The following is a 21,254-nucleotide window of genomic DNA, read 5'->3' as shown; positions in this document are numbered from 1 at the left end:
TCCTAGCGGGAAAAACGACTTCACTTGCTCATGCCCAAAGGGAGTCAGGGGATTAACGTGTGATCAAGACACCAGGCCCTGTGCGTCTAATCCATGCGCGTTTAATACCAATTGTACGAATATGGGCAACGATTACCAGTGTGACTGTGCCCCTGGACTGTCTGGAAAGAACTGTGAGAAAGGTTACCACTGTAGTCGCCAGCCATGTAAGAACAGTGGCACCTGCCAAGTGCTGGATGGCGGAAGAAACGTTTGTGCCTGTGTTCCTGGGTACACGGGCCCAGATTGTTCCCAAGACGTGGATGAGTGTGCTAGCTCACCTTGTCAAAACAGCGGTATCTGTGTGAACACTCTTGGGAGTTTCACCTGTAACTGCTCCACCAGCACCTACGGGGGAAAGCTTTGCGAACAGGTCCTGGCCAGCGTTGAAGCCCGTCGCGGATGGCCGTTGGGACAAACAGAAATCATCGGCATCGCAGTTTTCCTTGCTGTCTTGCTACTCATTGTTGTCCTCGTAGTATTTATCTTCCGATGGCGAGCTAGGAGAAAACGCGATCACTCTCTTCAATCTGGAGCTGCCAAAACTACGGTTTTAAAAGTGTCACCACCGGTAGTGGGATCAGAAGTGACATCACCTGAACCTCCTACGCCTCCTCCCAGAGAAATCCATGGGTATAACGTGGACGATTTAGGAATGCCTCCAGGCTATGATGCCGAGGATTCATGGCGCAGACGCGAAAGGACGCGGAAGGAATTCGGTACTATGAAAACACTGACCTCGCTTTCAGATAATAACTTGCCTGGCTACCACTGGGACTACACCGACATTCCTGCTGACTTGGTCCCTGGAAGTCCTTTGTCCAAGGAACGTTCTGGAAGCTACGGAGGGGCAGAATGCGTACCTATAGCGCCGGAAGTCCCGCAAAGGCCATCCAGTTTTAGATCTTCACAGGGTTCTCTTGATGTGCCTGAAGTCCCGAAAAGGCCACGGAATTACAAGGTATCTGAATCAGAAGATGGCTACCCGGACCCTGTTCCCCATATTCCAAAAAAGCCCATGGAATACATCAATCCCAAAGGTAAATCAGCATCTAGGTACTCCATGGACTCCCGTTACTCTGAGTTCTCTGACGCCACCGACCTTGATCCTGATATCTTCAAAGGCCGATTTCCCCGACCCCCGAGGGAGCCGTATCCCGAAAGTCTGGACCAACATCCTGTAGGGGTAGGGTCGTACGCTCCTACTCTGACCACGCGTGGGTCTGAACTTGGCAGCATAACGGACGGGATGTACTCTGAGGACGATCTCGAGCAGGTATACCTCGGTAATCGGATGGAGGCCTGCGATGATTCACCTGAAAACTCCTATCTTCACTCAGAGAACTGTTCTGAAGATGAGGATGACGAAGACGAGGGAAGGTTTGCGTGTGGGGCACCCGATCCTGAATTTCACAAGGCGTTGCAACGAGAGATAAAGGAGATGATGGATGAACTTGAAGAACTAAAGATGGAGTCTGAACTCTGACACAGCATAACCCTTTTTAGTGCCATTCCTTACTCGAGCAGACAAAACACCTCGAATACCCAAAATCGCATGTCCGTCGCGATTTTCGGTATTCTCTTAACTTGCAGACCAAGTGTTACAAGGTAGTGTCCTGAATGATTCAAAGTTGAATTTTATCATGATCTTTCCGCTGTCTAGCTGCCATAAAATTCCGTCCAGTACCGGTTTTAGTAACTGGTCAATTAACCAATGAAAATCAGATGCAGTCAATTAATCGCAGCTCAAGGAAAAGTTGGTCTTTCCAAACTTGACGAAGATCATCTGAGACGCTTGTAACTAACTCTGCACGTTGCCACCAGTAAAGGTGGATTTTCACTGCCTTGTAATTTTTGCGTGTGTAAACAAAATAGAGACAATGTATGGAAGGTCACGCGTATTGGTAAAAGGTGAACCTCGCTCAACTTTTACTTTTACACGTGGCCTTTCATACATTGCCTCTATTTCATTTACGCGCGTAAATTTTATCTGCATTCGCACGGAAAAATTACGCGACAGTGGAAATCTACACTAAGGAAGAGGTTTATCACTTATAAGTTTTAATCAGCATTAAGAGTTTACCGACTGGAGGCTTTAAGAGTCTGAGAAATCATCCTATGACGTACAAAGTAGCTTTGAGAACCTCGGGACTTTAGAAAGTAGTTATCTTCTTTATAGTTTACATGCAACAAACAAAATCATCAAATTTTAAAGCAAAGGATTAGACCGTTTATTTTCAGTTTGAAAAAGAAGAGCCTTTTCAGGCGTTAAAAAAATTTTGAGAGGTTTACGATTATAGAAGAAAATATATTTTTAGATTTTTGTACCCGTCTTTTGAGTGAATTTTAATATTTCTCGATCGTTAAAATCATATTTAAAATTATCATGACGTGTACAGAGCAAGGACTGGACTGGGAAAAGTTTTACCATGTTATTTATAAAAATACAAATTAGAAATTTGTAGGTACAAAGTTTTATGCGTACGTATGGTGTGCACTTTAAAGAATCTAAGGCAAATGGGTAACCTGCGAACACGTGGTCCTTCCCTATTACGTCACCGAAAAAAGAACGCCTGATCGCAGATTGGCAAATGGCATGTAGCCTCCCACCCGTGCGTTCTTTTGGCTGTCACGCAACAGTCCTCCTTATCAAATTTTAGGAACGCCTTCGTGGGAGACTAAACGCAAATAATGTTGTCTTTAGTGACTTTTGAACTCCATAGTTTTTCAGTCCGATTCGTTTACTGCAGTCTGTCCCCGCGTTTTTCTAGAATTGTTTCATAAAGATGTAATTTATTTTTAATGCGCTTTTTAAACATATAAACGACATTTGACTGAGAAGTCAACTAAGTATCTTTCATAAAGAAATTTGTACTCTGTTAATATTTTAAGTTTAGTAATAAAAAATTAAAGGTATTGACGTTTATCTGTTTTGTTAATGATTACCGCTTCTATATCTTGTGGAGAAATTAGTACAACTTAAGTGTTAAGTTGTATGGAGTATGGGGAAAAATCTTGAAAAGAAAAGTGTTTTAAATCATCTTGACCAAGCGACCCAGATGGTCCTAAAAGAACCTTAACTCAGAAGAGTTTTACACACAGCTACTCTAGTCTCGTAACACCGTGAAGAGTATGTGTCTAAATTTTACCAGAAAAGATGATACGCATATGTACATCCCCTCTCTAATGCAAGAAAGGAGATACACTAGCCCATATGTTAGCCATCTTGAAGCGTCCAAACAACTGAAAAGTTCACAAACCACACAAAATTTAAAGAGTGCAAGTATTTTCACCAATTCAGTTATCCGTTGTCTCGTCTAGTCGTCCCAAGTGTGAGAGGTGTAGAATTCTCTTCTTCCCTTCCCTTCTTCACTTTCACTCATGCACATGTTTTGTCTTGTGAGACTAAGTTCATAAGTACAGTCGAACCTCTCCACAATGGCCACCTTGGGGGCAGAAGAAAGTGTCCGTTGTTGAGAGGTGGCCGTTATGGGGAGGTAGGGGTGTAATGTACAAATTTGTTGGGGGGGGGGGGAGTACAACATGTTTATTGTGCCAAGTTCATGCTGTAGCCTATAATGGTAATCAAATTTGAATCAAAATGTCCCGGGGGGTACTGTACAGTACCGCAAATCCAAACCCTGAACGATCCCTAAAATGGACCGCAAATGATCCCTTTTGTCGACCGCAAGTGATCACGTGAAAATTAGAGGAATGGGGGAATTTTAGGCAAGGATGGTGAATGTGCCGAGAACTTGAACGACGTATAGAACAATGAAATGAATAAATCTATAAAAAACTGGACTGTTTCTTTTGGCAATTTTTTTCCCCTTCTTTCAAGTATTTGATGTTTCGATGCTGTTAAAATTTAGGACAAGAAGGACGTTAAGAAGGAAACTTGTCTTTCATTTTAACGCTTAGGAATAGGGAAATATGACCACTGTATTTATCACTCTGTAGAGGTTTCCGGTTTACTTCGAAATACACTTAGCAACTACAGCTCGTGAAAATGTCGCGTCTAGTTATATAAAGGAGCCTGTCGGCGCAACCTGTGAATTCATTTCTAGCTCCTTTGCTGCTGGAGACAGAGACAGTTACAAAGATACAAAATCCGGGAAAGAGCTGAGAAACGAAGGAACGATTATGTGGAAGATTTTGTACCTATAAGCAAAGAATTCTCCTAATGGGGTTGTACGAGAGCGAAGTTTTATTTGGTGTCGTTTTCAGAGACTTTCGCAGTTACAAAGTTACATTTTCTCAAGTTGATACGAGGTACCGTAAAATTCCGAAAATAAGCCCCGGGGCTTATATTTTTCAAAGGCCCTTTTTGAGGGGCTTATTTTTGGAGGGGCTTATATTCGGAGGGGCTTATGTACGGAGGGAAATTTGCGTTTCAAAATCGATTGGGCTAGCTTGTAGTGGGAAGGAAATTTACTTTTTTGCTTTGTTTTACTTTGTATTTGAGAGCCAATTCCATGTACAAGCCCCCTGGGGGGCTTATATTCGGAGGGGCGATTTAACGGAGGGTTTTTTGCGTTACAATTTTGAGGGGCTTATACATGCTGGAGGGGCTTAGTTTCGGAATTTTACGGTATCCGATAAATAAGATTGAGGAATTTCTTCTTAAGAATATTGTATCTGATGGAACTACAGTATGTGAAGCAGTTCGTTCAGTTTAGCTTTCATGCCGAACCAGCAATTAAGCAAGACACTGCATTGCTGTTCAAGAGCTATTATTTTACTGATAATATTGAATTTTTTTTTCCTCTTTGCATTTATTTGTGTTTTATTTATTTAACAAAGTTTTAAATGTAATTTTACGGTTTCTTCGTTTGTTTGTATTTTTGTATGTCAGTCTTGGCATTTATTTGTTTTAAAACACGATGATCCAGCAACTTGAGTCCAGGTTGACGGGATCATTTGCGGTCGAGGATCATTTGCTGTGTCCTGTTTGCTGTCCATTTTGGGGATCATTTGGGGTTTTTGCATCTTTTTGGTCTGAAAGTGGGTCGAGACTTTCCCCATTTTGGTCTGCAGTCGGGAAAACTACAGGAGTGTATGAACGTATATCTATCTACCGTTTCAATTCCAAGTGAAAAAGAAAGAAAGAGAAATACGCGAATTCGAATTGGATTTTGAGAAATCTCTTTGCTCAGTGTTCTGATCTATGAATGATGACGTAAGTTCTAGTTAGTTCTTTGAGGCCAGGTCTGAAAACGGGTCTGAAAAATGACACTTTTTGGTCTGAAAGAGGGTAAGGATTTGAAGAACCGGGTGGCACACCCCCACCAAGAATTCCAAGGAGTACCCCGACGAGCAAAATGTTAACAAGACAAAACGAGCAACGTTCGCAACATTCGCTATAAGTATTGGTAGACTATGTTTGCTTGCTGCACCATGTAAAGAAAGTAAGTACATAATTTTGGATACAGAAAGTTAACAAAATGTTCCAAAGACAAATTTCGATTACTTCATCTCCATCAGATATTTTAACGAGGTGCCCGTTTTGAGCGGGCGTCCGTAAAGCAGGATTTTCAGCCACTAGAAACTACAGCTTCACCCTCAGTCCTATTTAATCCCACAGTGTTTCTCCAGGTCCCCTCCCTTAGGTCTGGTGTCCTATGCAGACTGGGCTCTAGTTTATGCTGATCGATTTTCGTCCCTGACGGTGTAACTGAGGCAGACTAGTCTGGAACTAGACTAGACTATTTAGTGATAATCAGCCTTTAAAAAACTGAGTCCTAGGGTTAAATTGACAAGCTAGCGACTTCCTGTCGACAACCCCGTGAATTTTCAGTCAAGAAGCGGCTAAGTTCGAAACTAACGCCGAAGAGAAGAAAAAAAATGTTCTCCGTCGCCTTCAGATTAAACCAAAGACGGTTACTGCCCCGCCATGACAAATCACTTTGCCAGGCACACTAATTATAGCCCGCTGATTAGGAAGAGAAAGGAACTGTGGGATCGCCCCATGTAAGTTAATACGGATTCAGCCTGATTGGGAATCCGGCATGCGCACTAGGAATCTTGAAACCAAGTTCCACTGACTAGAAATCCGAAATCCAGCACCTGGAGTCCAGAATCCACGACTGTCTTGGATTATCTTATATGGGGTGAGAGCCGAGGGAGAAGAAAATGAGATGACTAGCAACCCACAAGGAGACGAAATAGGGTGATGATGATGATGAATGGATCGTGATGATAATGATGATTATGAGGGCTACAGTAACCATTCGAAGTGGTGGTTTAAAAAGTAGATTACAGAACATAAACTCGATAAGTTCTTGTGCCCCTAAACAGTTACCAGCCTCAAGCAACCAAAACACGTCAAGCACCTCAAGTAAGCAAAGCATCTCAAGTATGCAAAGCACCTCAAGTAAGCAAAGCACCTCAAATAAGCAAAGCATCTCAAGCAAACTTAGCACCTCAAGTAAGCAAAGCACCTCAAGTAAACAAAGCACCTCAAGCAAGCAAAGCATTCAAGTAAGCAAAGCACCTCAAGCAAGCAAAGCACCTCAAGTAAACAAAGCACCTCAACTAAACAAAAAGCATCTCAAGTAAGCAAAGCAGCTCAAAAAAGTAAGTGAGGCAAATTACGTGGACGACTATATGGTGGCTTGTTTGCTGTTGTTGTCTTCACTTATCTCTAGTTCTCATGCATTAGATGGAAACACAGACTAAAAATAAGCTTAAGCTTCTAGTTCCTAGCCTGTGTACAGACGCCCCCTCTGCTAAACAAAAAGTCGGAAAGGGGGCGTCTGTGCAGAGGCTACGGAGCTTCTCCCGCACTCCGTTCTTCCGGCCCTGCTGAGAGGCTGGAGATCGCTCTGTGGAGCTGCGAGGAGGCTGGGTCGAAAATACCAGAATTCCTTGCGATGGCGGAACTCTCTGTGTTTTCTAAAATTTTCTTCCCACGTCGTTCACACACTGACTTGGAAGTTCCAAATTTCCTGTTACAGAATTTTACTACCTTTATCAGTCAAACTGAAGGCGATAAGACTCTAAAGTTACCATGGGCGACAAACATTTCGGATCGCATCTGAAAACCAGTGAAAAGGTATGTAATTTCATGTTGACCGGTCATTTTGCATTGATGTTTTCATTTCAGTGGCCGGCTTATTAAGCTTACTCTAAAACACTCAAGCTAGTAATGAGCATTGTTTTCAGACTTATGAAAAATTATCGTTAGTTCTTTTATTGTTCGTTTTAACTTACAATTAACGTGCGTGTTTATTAATTATTATTTATGGTTGTCCCAAATACAATAATTGCTGTCCTAGTATTTCAAGTTTTAGTAGCCATGTTATTTAAAATTTTATCGAGTCAGAAAAATGATGGTAACATTTATCACTGATCTGAAACAAACAACTTTTTACAATCGACGCAGGTTTTCTTACCGTATGCTAAGCTAGATCATTTCAAAATCGAAGAAAGCAGCGCGAGGAGTTTGGCGGAAATACTTAACCAGCGTGCAAAGAAAGTAGTGTCCGATAGCCCGGGGCTAGAGGATTTTGCTATCGGGCTAGTGAATTCTGGATTTAACTTGCCCGACGGGCAAGTGATGTTTTATGAGGAATTTGAATAACAGAAGAACAAAAAGTTTGTGGGCTAGTTGAAATGACGTCTGGGCTAGTAAATGCTAGCTTCAGCTTGCCCGAATGGCAAGCTGTAGAATGATTTTCTTTGCACCCTGTTAACTGTAAAACTTGTTTATGTTTATGCATCAGTCAATTCCAGATGCGCCCATGCCTCTCCGGGGTAAACCCCAGGCATTAGTATTTTTCTTCTTTTTGGATGGTAAATTCCTGGGGGAGGAATGCTTAAAAAGTCAACTACCCTGTAGTGGGAACAAAAATAGGAGGGCAAGTACCCCACCCATTGGTTGTCCCCAAGGTCATTTACTGTCTTTGTTGTGGAGTTTTTGTTGGCCAGGAGTTTTTATTATGGGCACTACTGCATCCACTACTGTATCATCTTTATTTACAAGGAAAACAAATAATTATGTGCTGTAAATTGAAAGATTGAAGCCAACTAAGCAAAACAAAACTAGTACCTTAATGATACAAGAGGCGGGGGCCGGGGCCTCCCCTGGCTACTATGAATGTGGCCCTCAGCTTCTTTCATTGAAAAATAGAAGAAAAATAGAAGCAAAAGAAATCTCTAGCTGTTTTATTCCCCACCTGCTTGTTGTATTTACCTGGCAACTTGAAATCTAAGTGACACCCCTGTGATATGCTTTGTGTTTAATTGCCCAGGCGTCATTTCCTTCCTTAAAGCCTACCATATGTGTAAAAAGCAGTAGTAGTTCAATCGGCTAAAATACCAGTAATGGGTGAAAGACTAGTTCTGTTTCTTTTCAACCCGGAACTCTTAATGATGCCTGAAATATTCTTGATTGGGTAGCAATGGCATCGTACAATGTAGCATCTTTGTGACATTAATGACATATTTTTCACGTGGTTTATAATCAGTGAAGTAAGAAGTGCATGAAAACACCTTCCCTTGAAATTGTTGAATGCTTATACAGGAGCTAGTGCATGTTGATAAAACCAGTTTTATTGGTTCCTAAATTTTCAAAGTTTAGAAATCAAATGTAATTTTTTCAAAAGAGGCAGAATTAGTTTGAAAGATCAGGAGTTTAAAGAAATTGGGGGTTAAATTATTGTGTCTGACCAAAGCATATCCAGGGGAAATGACTTTTGGCTAAAAAAATTGGGAGTTTTAAAAAATGAGTAGTCGAAAAATTGGGATTCCACTGTACTACTGGCAAAGAAAGCTTTACTGTCTGGGATATTAGGTCATACCAATCCACCAATCCCCTGATTACTTTGCTTCAGTCTCCCCCTCACAAAACAAACAAAATCTAGGAGAGCTGGGACACAGTGAAACTCCTGATCATTGTGGATGATCTGGTCGTAAACCAGACCTTTTGGATTATAAAAATTAAATTAACTACCCTATCCCCTCAAACCCCAGGTCAACATGGAGATAACTCTGAGTTGATGTTAAAATAGATTTTTAACCCCCAACCCATGGTTAACTGGCAAAATACCCACCCAGGCATCAGGGCAGAGGGTTTTCGTTTAAACTAGTGACTGCATTTAAGATGAATTGCAGCTATTTATAAAGCCAGTGGCTATTTGCACTGGACTCATACACTGGCTTATATTTGCTATTAATACAGGAATTCTAAGTCTCCTAAAATTTCTGCTCAACAAATGTTCATGGAAGTGAAAGTTTCTTCATTTTTAAGGAAAAAAAATTCAGTGGCAATTTCTAAGGCAAAAAAAGGTTCAAACCCGGTGTGTAGTGAAAGCAGTTGACTACCTAAACCACTACATCACTGAGCATTCACTGCCTAGATTTTGTTTGATTTCATTTATTTATTATATAGCATGAACCCGAACCATTTTGAGTCAGTGCTCAACTCTAATCAATATAGTCAGAATCCTGTATAGCAAATACAAGTCGGAATCACCATAAGGAAACTTGACACAATCAAATCCCCATGCCACCCTGCCCCACCCCACCCTTGCATAGTGTGGAAAAATCCTGGGAAATACCTCAACCCCAGGGATAAAAAAATGCAGGTCAGTCCATGACTGGGCTAGTATGCTGATGGAAACCTCTATGACTATGGTGTGTTTATGGTTGGTGATCCTCTTTCTTGAATTTGCTGTTGGTTCCTGGCCCCACCTCATGGGTCTTTCTTGGGTTATCTAGTTTCCCTCTCCCTTCAAAAGGCGACATTTTGAAATTGCAGTTTCATCAGAAACTCAGAGTTCATTAGTTTACTATAATTATGAGTCAAAAGACTGTTAGGTACAACCCCTGTGAAATAAATGTAAAAAAAATGTACATGTTTTATTAACAGTGGAAGTACTGACTCAGCTGTTTTGTGTATGAAAGTTTACACTGACACTCTACCAAAAAAAACAAGAAAATAATCAATAATATTAAAAACAGTATGAGAAAGGCTCCATCTGTTTACAGCATACACTGTATGACTCAAATCGTACGCTACTGGTAATGGTCAGAGTGAGTCTGGCTGAAATAGGTACCTCTGGGTTGGAAGTTCAAGTTTTGTTTAATTAACACTTACTACAAAAATTATGGCCTTATTATTGAAGGGCTGATTCTTTTAGGTTCTGCAATCAGTGGTGAAACTTTTTGTGCAGATTTCTACACCTAACTATAGCATGCCATGGCAAATGAAGCGACAACAACAGGTCTTTGGATCTGGATTTGTCATTTCTGGTCGAAGAATACTCACAAATGGACATGTAGTAGCATACCAGAAGTCTGTAAGTGACTATACTGAAGTGTTTTTTAGTCCCTTTACCTTTTTATACCAAAGGCATTTTAAGTATTGATTGCTCTAATTCACAACAGTGTTCTAATTTGTGTTGAGTATCATAGTGTGTCTCATGTACAATATATTACAAGTAATTTTGACTAAGTAGATTTTGCCAAGAATTTTTTTCACGCTTAGATTTGTTTTGCTGAAACATTTTGTGGAGCATTATAAATAAATACACAAAATGAAAATAACGTGAAAACATGAGAACTAAAAAAGTTCTCGCTCTGCCATAGTTGTGATAATCATTATTTTGATATATGTTATGGATAGGATGTTTCTAATTTCAGGTGCGAGTGCGCAAGCATGGTGATGCCAAGAAGTATAATGCACATGTCATCCACGTTGGTCATGAATGTGACATTGCCATGGTAACCAAAGCTGTTCTTCTTGTAGTTGCTGTTATTATATTTTGTATTGTTGTTGTTATTATTATTATTTTTATTATTATTAAGGGAACAAGAGGAGCCTGCAATCCTAATCTCCAGGTTGTTATAATTACGCATGCGTCGTATTTATGTAGCCAGCATTCGTTTAGGCTTCCATTAAGAATCAATGGAATGCACAGAATGCGATTTGGACCTTCTATCAGTCGTAATGTGATCACGCTTGTTTTGACCATCTGTCATGTGAAACTTACACAAAGCACAGCGCTGGAACAAAAGCGTTTTGCATTTGATCATTGTTGCCTGCACTCCATAACCTTTGGTTATTACTAGTTATTATTGTTATATTTAAACCAGACGGACCTTCCTTATGTACCCTGGATCCCAATCTCTTCTCCAGTACAGGTACATGCAGTCTTTTGTCCCAGCTTAGGGTCGTAAATTCTTTTTTGCACTTTTGTATTTATGTGGATTTCTCATGAAAAAGGCCTTGCTTGATAAAGGTTTTTGATGTCAAAGGTTTGTAATGGGTTTTAAAATTTTTAAAATATCCTTTAAGTCACATGTAATAGTCAACTGACAGTTACTGTCACTTCAGAAAGTTACTGTCACTGTTCCAGAAAGGTCAGCACTTTTTAACATCCGTCGCCCTTGGACCCCTTATAAAGTTTACACAACGTAGTATTCCTTATTGTGTCGGATTAGGGTTAAGCACTGCCTTTGATTAGGGTTATTTATAAGCACTGCTTCGAAACTGGCTACCTATCCATTGATGTACTGATCCATCGATCCAGGTTCATTTGTTGGGTTGGGGTTAATACTATATGTACTGAAATTATTACCCTACCATCCAACAATCCTCAGTGGTCTAGTGGTTAGTGTGGTGTACTTACTGGGTCTTCTGGGTCATAGGTTCGAATCCTACTGCCCTTCATGTCAATTCGTTTTTCTTTCAAATTGAAGAGACTTGCACAATATAAAAGCAGACAACAGTTCTACCTTGTGTAAATTTCCTAAGGTGTCCAAGGGCCTTTCAACGGATGTTAACGAGTGCTGACTCAGAAAGTACATAATGTAAAGGTTGTTTGTAATAATAGTTGGGTGTAGCAGATGAGACTTTCTGGGAAGATCTCTGTCCACTGGAGTTTGGCAAAGTCCCTGCTCTTGAAGAAGATGTGGTTTGTGTTGGTTTTCCAACTGGTGGAGATAACATCAGTGTCACAAGAGGGGTGGTGTCTAGAGTAGAGATTCAAAGATATGCACATTCTGCTGTGGAACTCTTAGCCATTCAGGTTTGTCTCCAAGTTAAACCATTTTGATGCTGTCATATTTATTATGTCTGTATTTTTATTTTATTGACTTGCTGCTTTGAAAAGTACAAGAAACTAACTTTTTTGTCTCAAGAAATTGCCATGAAGGAAATTGTTTAGCCTAGAGAAAAGTACATATACTTGGTCACGGCCCTCTTGAAATTTTCACACTCTAGATCTAACTAACTTAGTTCACAGTACTTTGCTTTTCATGTTAATCAACTGATAACCTTGGCCAGTGGTTATGAGTATAGAAAACCTCTTTTCTCTCAGTTAAATTTGGCAACAGACTGAGGAACTTCATGATTTTAACTGGCAAAAGTCTTCCTTATAAATAATGACCTCTCCTGAATTTCTTTTTTAAAAAGGCTTGGGTCAGGACATATCACTCCAACTGAGGGATACATCTCCCTTGTTATTATTTTTACTCTTTTTGAACTAGCTTAGAATAGTGCTCCTCACCTGAAAATGAAAGCTATTGAGAGTAGATTCTAAACTGCCTATCTATTTGATTTGTGATATTTGTTATATTTAGATTGATGCAGCAATAAATAGTGGAAACAGTGGCGGTCCTGCTCTTCAAGATGATAAAGTAATTGGAATTGCATTTGAGACCCTGGATAATGCTGAGAACATAGGATATATCATTCCTGTAAGAAGAGTTTGATGTGTCTTTTTCTGCCTGCAATCTGTCTCATTTACGACACTGTAATCCCATCCCTCTATAATTCCCTTGTCAGTTTGATGTTTTCTGTAATGTAAATAAGTTCTTCTTTTCATCTGAGATGTGTTCTAAAGAAAAATTCTGGAACTAAAACAGTGACCATTAAAATTAATTTCCTTTAACTTGCTGCAAATTGTGTGGCCTTTGTTGTTATTGTAATCTGAGCATTGATCTTTTGTACTTAATTTATGGAGGAAAACACAGATGAATACTATGGCAGCGACAATTTGCTCCAGATTTGAATGTACATTAGTTAATATCTCAGTAATTATTAATAGTTTAAACAAAATGATTACTTAGCCATGTGTCATGTTTTTCTGCCACTCGAGCTATTTAAAGCATTATTTTGCAAGATAGATATTTTAAAACACAGCTTCAGGCTGCCAAAAAACTTGACACACAACTAAGTTAACATTTCATTTGAACAACATCTACACCAAGAGAGGGTGTTCTGGCTGGTAATTTCTTGTAAGTTCTACTGCACACTTTCTTCTGGATGACTAACTGAATATCATTTACTGCTTTTATGAATCTAGTGTTGACAAGTACACCCATCTTTGCATTGTACTTCATACATGAATTTACTTTTACTGATAAAAGTAATAATATATAAGAGCAATTTATTTTATCTTAAGCCATGAGACAGAAGTTGTTAATTGGTGACCTTGCTTGATGACGAGTAAAATATTTCTCAACTTTTTACTTAATATAAACAGGTAACAATCATAAAACATTTCTTGGATGACATTGAAAAGAGCCACATGTACAATGGGTTTTGTCGCCTTGGGATCAAGTGGCAGCCAATTGAAAGTGAGCACATGCGGAGTTACTTTCAGTTATCCAGTGATCAGACAGGAGTCTTGGTCACAAAGGTGCTGCCTTTATTCAGCTGCAGTAATGTGGTTAAGCGAGGAGATGTGCTTATGGCTGTTGATGAAGAAGTGGTTGCAGATAATGGAACGGTAAGAATATCAGGTTTTAGTATAGGTACATGTGTAATAGCACGATTTGTAGTGATATTTTGGCATAAATATCACGAGTGATATTTGGAAATTGTTGTACGTACTTATTGAGAAAATTTTGAAATATCACGAGTGGTATTTATGCCGAATATCACGTACTTATTGTGTACAAATCATCCTATTATTTGTTTATACTACTACCTGCAAAGGTTTTGTAATTTTCACATGTAGGTATTTCAAATTAAGCTGAAATACCACTGCTCTAGGCCAATCAAATTGGAGAAAATTGTCATGTAGTAGTATAATGATTATATAAACACCAATGAAACACCAGGTGAGCTTTCCTGTGAAAACACACATGTGAAAATAACATGTTATCTTCACACATGAAATATCACAATTACTATGGCTACATAATAAATCGCACTTTTCACTGCAAAAAAACTATTAAAGTGAAATGGTTTGGTATTTCATTGGTGTATATATAATAAATAGAACATTACATGGCCGCTTGGAAATACGAAATTTCTCTTCTTGTGTTGAAAATAATTTCACGAGTGAGCGCTTCAACACTCGAAGAGAAATTTCGTATCTCTGCGCGACCATGGAATATCCTCTATTTCTTATAAAGGGGAGTGTCAATATAAACTGTGCTGCTACATTGGTGCTGTGGGGGAGTGTTATCAACTGTTGATTGAGAAGCGTGTGAGCAAGATCTCCATTTTGTGGCAAGTGAAGAGAGCCGCACAAGAACATACTAACAAGGGACAAAGCCATAAGGGGCAGAGATAAGGACTCAGGCTTGAAATGCTCTCCTTTCCCCTTCCCTTCCCTTCCCTTCCCTTGCTCTTGCCTCTCCTCTCCTCTCCCGTGCCACTCACTCATGGCTTCCCCTAAATGGAAGGTTTACTTGCAGGCTATTGATTATTACGTAAATTTTCCACTGTAAAGATATTTCATGTGGTCAGTGGAAGACAAAGATAATTAAGTTGTTAGCAATGGGAAAAAATGATGATGTTGTGGAAAATACAAGTCATTAACGGAAAACTTTATGCCCAAACCAAAGCAACTACTTGAACGAAAAACTTATAGCTGAGTCCTAGTCATAAGTGGTAACGTTGGGATGGGAAACTGAAAAGCCTGAAGTTAAAGAAATCCTTAGCAAAGTACCAAGGAAAATGAATAAAAACCCTACCTTACTTGTATTAAAATTTGCACAGTACTAGAATTCGCACAGCGCTGGGTGCACCAATTTTAGTACTGTGCGAATTATAATCCACGCGAAAAGCTTCGTGGTGTAATATGAGACACTCATTGTTAGTAATACAAATGAGTTGATTTATTAACGCATATACACATTTGAGTTAAGTTGAATTTTGCTTACATTACATAATTTACATAATTTTGAAGGCATTTTTTGAGGGCCACCTAATTGCTTTTTGATTAAGTTTTGACAAATATTGTATTATTTGTTGATAAAAAACACTTATTATAAATGCGTTAATTGTTAGTAGCTCTATTAAACAAACCAAAAAGAACGAACACGGAAAATTACTTGCGCGAATTTAAAGCTGAGCGAAAATGAGTACGACGCGAATTTTAGTACAAGTAAGGTATTTAAGTCTTAGCAGCATTCATCACACAAAGGCTAGTGGGGCTGAGTAAATCAATGAGTCAAATATGATTCATATGAACATAAGACTCCCAAATGGAAGGAAACAAACCAGACCTTGGAGACGGTTATCTGCCTCCATAATCTGCATAATTCTTCATATTATACTCAACATAATAAGCGAACAAGTAATAACAAGCATATCAACAAAGAAGCGATAACTTGGGTATTAGTTAAATATTTCTCACCGGTAGAAAAACCTGCAGTTGTCAAAGAAAGTGTAACTGGATTTCTTCTTAACTGTGTCTCTTCCAGGTTCATTTCCGTGGAAACGAGCGCATTCTGTTTGATTACAAATTGTCGCAAATGTTTCTTGGTGACATGTGTAAGCTGAAGATTCTGAGGCAGGGTGAAGTAATGACAGTGGAGGTTAAACTTGACTTGGTAACATCACTTGTTCCTACTCAGCTGTATGACAAGAGACCAAGGTAAGTACTGACTGACTGCAATACACGGCACACCCAGGTATCAGCCTGGCCCTCTGTTGTTCAGACGTTCACTATCCAAATCACTTTCCAGCGGAAAATTATTAGGAACCCCAATTGCAGTATGGTTTACGGTCAAGTTGCCCTTAAGTCATCTCGCCCGCGAAGTTATGTGGCCTGAAATTTTATAGACTACGAGTAGTCCCCATTTTTCCCCAGGGATAGTAGAGCAAGCGAAATGTGAGCAGTTTTAAAGTAGAGCGCGCGTGAAAATAACCCCACGCGAGAAAGGCGCCCCGTCTCGCCTTTTTTGCGTGGGATAATTTTCACGCGCGCTCGCGTTTCGCCCGTTAAACTATCCCTGAAGGAAAATGGGGACTACTCGTAGTCCAGAAATTTTATCATGCTCAGCAACATCCTACACCTTAAACGTGCTTGTTTCGTTTCATCAAATCTTTAAGAACAAGACATATTACTCATTTGACGTGCTTGTTTCATCAAAGCTAAAAGAACGAGATACGAAGTTATGAATATATAAAAATCATATAGGAGAACTGTGGGGTGAAGAATTTATATGAAAGAAGATCATCGCAGTTACAGACTCAACTTTTGCAGCTGCGAAAAAAAAAGTCTGAAAAACTTTTTTTCGCAGACTTTCTTCTGAGAAGGAGATATGTTACACATTCATCTCGCTTGTTTCGTCGCTTCATCGCATAAAGAACGGGTTATGATACTCATTCATCCCGCTTGTTTCGTCTCACCATAGCATCATCGGGCGACATGGCTCTGGTTTTGGGCGATATAACTTCGGGCGAGATGACTTTCGGGTGACTTGACCGGTTACCTGCGATATTATAAGCCGGGATAAAGATTAATCTAGTGGATCATAGTGTTATCCACCCTTTGAACAACTGGGGTCTGGTCTTATGTCAGTTAGCCTTTGTTTCTCGGTAAAAATAATTTATAAGAATTTATTTCAGTGTTAAAAATGACAACGTTTACAATTTGGGTTTTGCAAAAGTCCCGTCGCGACCCCTCTAAGTAAAGGGTTAAGAGCGGATGAACTTTGACACGAGAGTTGCTTAAAACTTCAAAGAAAAAATAATGGCCTCCATAGGGGCGAGAATTGTTGTCTGCTCCGAGAGAGGGGCCCAACTCTGCTAGTAGGATAAACCGCTAGATTTCGAATTTTGTTGGAATGCTGTGCCTGTCCTTTGTTCCCCGGGTGTGCGGTATGTCGCAATAAGAAATAAGGAATAACAGAAAGAATTTATACACTAGTGAGTAACCGCAGGATGTTTTTCATTTTGTTGTGTTCTATTGTTATCACCATAGTTACCTGGTGTATGCTGGTTTGGTATTTGTGTCTCTGTCCCAGCCTTACATGCAGCATCAGTACGGCAAGGACTGGGCACGAAAAGCGCCCATAAGACTGTGCGACCGCGTTCTTTACGGTGTTTTAAATAAAGCAGGACAGGAAGTCATCTTACTGAGTCAGGTGAGTTTAACTGTGACTGTGCAGACATCTTAACAGCTCTTTCTTATGGAAAATAAAGCGGAAATTCTTCCCGAAAGGAGGGTAGTACGTGAGCAGTGCGGCTCCAAATAGCTATAAAACTGATATGAGTTAGTGGCCAAAAAGCTTGCCCGATCAGTGACCTCTTAAAGCCGGTACTGACGGATCATAACAGTGAGTGGGGAGGGTACAAAGCTCCAGTGGTGATGAAATATGGGTTGGTTTCACACTGGTATTTCAAGTGTGAAGTAAGGTCTAGTATAGTGCTCAAACGTTTTATTCCAGCTGGTCGCTGTGGATGAGAGACTGCTTATTCCATTGGGGTCAAGCAGAACACCGCAAACTTTAATTTCTTGGAGGTTTCGTGGGCCCGGGAACTAAAACGCATTAGATCTCGGAAAAGTAAAGGTTTGTCCCTTTTAGTGCGAGAGTGGTTTATAAACCCTATTCACTAAATCACGGTGCTCCTCAGCTGAAAGTGTTATTTACAAGTGTTGTGTTGATTCAGCAATCCCGTCATTTTTTTCCCCAGGTTCTGGCTGCAGAATTGACTACAGGCTATGAAACAATGGCAAATCTCCAGCTTTTCAAGGTGAACGGAATTCCAATTCTGAACCTTAAACATCTTGCCTCTGTGTTGGACGACATTACAAGGCCTTTTAGCAAAGATCGTGACTCTCGCAACTCAGCTGCAAAAACTGAAATAACTGTGACTACAGATAGCTGTCTCAAAGCTAGTCCTTTACCTAAACAGAACGAAGTTACTGTCAAAAGCTCTGCGGCAAACCCCAGGCAAAATGATAACATTATACCTTTAAAGGAAATCAGTCAGGGAATGGATGAATCGGACAGCCGTTCTTGTGCAAAACTCAAAACTTTAGAGGATGTGAAGAAGGACGTCGAGAGAGGAAGCTCAGTTTGCGATAGTGACGTTGATTCTTTATCGGAAGACAGAACCTCATCCACAGATCCCAGAAAACAAGATTTTGTGAAATCAGATTCTTGTGCACGGGACTCTTTCTTTTTATCAACACAAACGGCTGAAGAGAATTCTGGTGTGGACCAAGACCCCACTCTTCTGAACAGAGAGGACTTTGTACATTTTGAGTTGGATAAAGACAAGATTATTGTCCTTCACATCCCAACAGCTTACATGGCCGCTCCGGAAATATTGCGCCAATATGCAATAGGTCAGTCTCGCTCGGATGATCTACCTACACCCCCGTAAAAGATCATTAGTCATGCTCGTGGCCTTGTCGTGATCACGTGTTGCACATGTGAATGAGGGACTTTCCTATTTCCTAGATGGCTCTGTAGCGACTTATAGCTCGTGCCTACCCGATCAAGTGAGTCACTAACAGTTTAAGAAATTTGCAACGAAACTACAAAGAAACGTGAACTGAAGTTGAGTTAAAGTGCGATAATTATGTCGTTCTCTAGCGCAGTTATCTATTGTGTGAATCTGTCAAGCATGGTCAGTGAATATTTCTAATACCAATAAGACGTGGTCATTCAATTTTCTAATGCGAAATGACTGACCATCGTGTCAGAGTGGTTACAGTTTAATATAGTGTACATATCCCTCGGAGCTGGTTCTCTATAACTGATCATGGCCGGCTCTACAAAAGAAGTTTTATCTTTGTACGTGAGGCGGGGCATCAGAAGAAGATTCAGATTTGAAAGATGTCAATCTTTTGACCGTTTTATTCTTTATATTTATACTCATGAAGGTTGCTAATAATTTATGTGACCTCTTGTAAAACATGTTTATTTCTAAGTCTTTCAGTATTAGTGGCACAATTTTAATTTTAAACGTTTTTATTTCCAGCAACGATCATTGCACTGTTGAAGTTACTTTTCGTGTTGTTCGTAAGATAAAAAAAGGAGCCCAGGCGCGGATCTAGGATAAATACGGACCGATTTCCTAAACAAGGCGGAGTCCCGGGGCATGCTTTCCCAGGAAATACTATTGGATTTAACTCCCTAAAGTCCCCATACCTGGGTTTCTGAGTCAAAAGTTTGGACAGCATATTGGCCAGTTCCATTCTCCTCGGATGAAGCCTTACAAATCGGCAGAATATTATTCTTATTTCTAATACCTGGAAATTAGAAGGAGATAAATTATCTAAACCATTTTCCAGAAAAAATATTTTTTTTTTTATGAAATATCTGACCGATTTCCGTAAAACCGTGGAAACCGGTGTGGATCCGCGCCTGGAGTCGAAAAATGAATGGCATGTCAATGCAGACTTATTTCTGGCTGTCGTAGTCTTAAATGTCAGCAGTCTCCACTCCCCTAACCCGTGGGGGATGCGGCTGAAAGAGATTCTGCAAGGGTTTGGAGGTGGAGACGACTGACATTTTAGACTACGGCTGTGGCATCTCTTTGTAGCGAGAGAGGTTAATAACAAGAATATGTTCTGCTAGAATACGGGAAAAAGCATAAACAGGTTTAAGTTTTGTGTTGTCATGTTTTTGTTTTGTTGTGCTTTTTTGAACTTGTCTATTATAGTAGCTGCACTTGTGTTTTCGAGCATTTTATACATCATCGAAGTCGCTACTGACAGCTAAGCTTTAATTTCCAACTTGGAAATGTATAGACACCTTTCTTTCACGTTGAACGTGGATGTAATGCAAAGCAAAATAGTCAATATAAAATTAAGATAAACTTGCTGCTTGTGATTTACTTGTACATCCAACTACCATGAATGCGCCCAACTTCAAATATGAGGCAAACTAAATCGAAAACCCAGGCTTTCTAATAAGGCCTTACCCCCCCCCCCCCCCCCCAAAAAAAAAAAAAAAAAAAAAAAAAAACTGTCGAATTAAGATACTGGATACACTGTTAATGCCGGTTTACATTGAGTTCGCTTGAAACACGAACAATTTCATTTTGAGGACGACGCTCTTTCCTCCCCTGAAGCGTATTTTGTAAATTGTTACTGACATATCTTCAGCGACAGGGGAGTCTCGGTCTCTCTGCCAAATGATATTTAGACCTTAGATTAAGATGATAAAAGGTTCAGTGAGCTTCAGTACTCGAATCCTGGAGTAGGTTCGGTAAATAAAGATAAACGTTCCCTTCGGATAACAAGTCTAGTAACCCAAGACATGTTAAGGCGAGTCGAAAATGTTTTAATGGTATCCATTGATTGGACAGCCTACCAGGTTAACAATAAACACTATGTCTTTTTAACTAGTTGAAAAATAGTGCGTAAGCCAAGTAGTCAAGGCCAAGTCTGCGATAGCAATCATGCAGAATGTGTTTTGTTCAGTCAAAGCCGAGTTACCTAGACCTAACGCAAAGGCATACTTTCTACAACACAACGCTGGATGTTATCAGCTTTGCAACAATCTTCGATTCCCTGTACTTTCGCAGTCTATGGGAGTTAAAACCATGCGCATTGATTCAGTGGCCTAATATCGTACCCTGATCTCACTCTGTCTTACCCTTGGCCGTGGGAGATCCGGGTACGAGATTATCAGTGGCCCACAGGTTGATTATAGGTAGCTAATTGCAGATTGCCTTGGACCCACATTTGAAACTCACGTTCGCAGTTTCATGAATAAAGGCCATGTTGTCAAAAATGCTACTAAATTACCAGCGCTCTAGTTTCACCCAGAGAAATTGCGGTTGTGCGCTTAGCTTGTATGGATGTAGCCTGCGAGCAAGTTCTTCCTTTGGGGAAGTCGCGAGAAGCCGCGCGAGACTGGGAACAGCACGCAAAATAACACGCTAGTGTAAGGGGCCGGGAAAGAGAGAACTAATTTTTTTCCTCTCACAGCATAGATCTTCCCAATAGCACCGTGTCTCTAAAATTGGGGCAAAAATTCATGGCGGGTCAGCCAGGAGCTCGATTGATATC

At 40.1% G+C, this 21,254-nt stretch overlaps 2 protein-coding genes across 4 annotated transcripts in view; both read left to right on the top strand.

The window, feature by feature from the left end:
* The window catches only part of LOC140947264 (protocadherin Fat 1-like), a 46,853-nt gene extending 43,888 nt beyond the window's left edge, over positions 1–2,965 (top strand). For all 3 annotated transcript variants that reach the window (XM_073396319.1, XM_073396320.1, XM_073396317.1), the window contains exon 15: positions 1–2,965. This exon is cut by the window's left edge and continues 406 nt beyond it. In XM_073396319.1, coding sequence (XP_073252420.1) covers positions 1–1,525 — 1,525 coding nt within the window. In that variant the 3' untranslated portion in view covers positions 1,526–2,965.
* A 3,511-nt stretch (positions 2,966–6,476) lies between these two features.
* LOC140947650 (uncharacterized) lies at positions 6,477–20,046 on the top strand. Its single transcript, XM_073396812.1, has 11 exons — positions 6,477–6,514; positions 6,606–6,615; positions 6,996–7,093; positions 10,182–10,340; positions 10,684–10,764; positions 11,877–12,071; positions 12,625–12,741; positions 13,530–13,775; positions 15,703–15,875; positions 17,208–17,370; positions 17,921–20,046. Exons 3-11 carry the CDS (start codon positions 7,049–7,051, stop codon positions 18,614–18,616), a joined length of 1,875 nt encoding a protein of 624 aa, XP_073252913.1. The 5' UTR covers positions 6,477–6,514; positions 6,606–6,615; positions 6,996–7,048; the 3' UTR covers positions 18,617–20,046.
* The last annotated feature ends 1,208 nt before the right edge of the window (positions 20,047–21,254 follow it).

Source organism: Porites lutea, chromosome 9 (assembly GCF_958299795.1).
Source record: "Porites lutea chromosome 9, jaPorLute2.1, whole genome shotgun sequence".
Taxonomy (NCBI): Eukaryota; Metazoa; Cnidaria; class Anthozoa; order Scleractinia; family Poritidae; genus Porites; species Porites lutea.
This window is presented reverse-complemented; position numbering and strand designations above follow the sequence as displayed.

What these genes read in the sequence shown, in the direction of transcription:
- LOC140947650 (XM_073396812.1), top strand. Translation starts at nt 7,049, where the DNA reads ATGGGCGACAAACATTTCGGATCGCATCTGAAAACCAGTGAAAAG. An exon ending in TAGTAGCATACCAGAAGTCT is followed by an intron (nt 10,341 to 10,683) that starts GTAAGTGACTAT and finishes TTCTAATTTCAG; the next exon opens with GTGCGAGTGCGCAAGCATGG. An exon ending in TGGTTGCAGATAATGGAACG is followed by an intron (nt 13,776 to 15,702) that starts GTAAGAATATCA and finishes TGTCTCTTCCAG; the next exon opens with GTTCATTTCCGTGGAAACGA.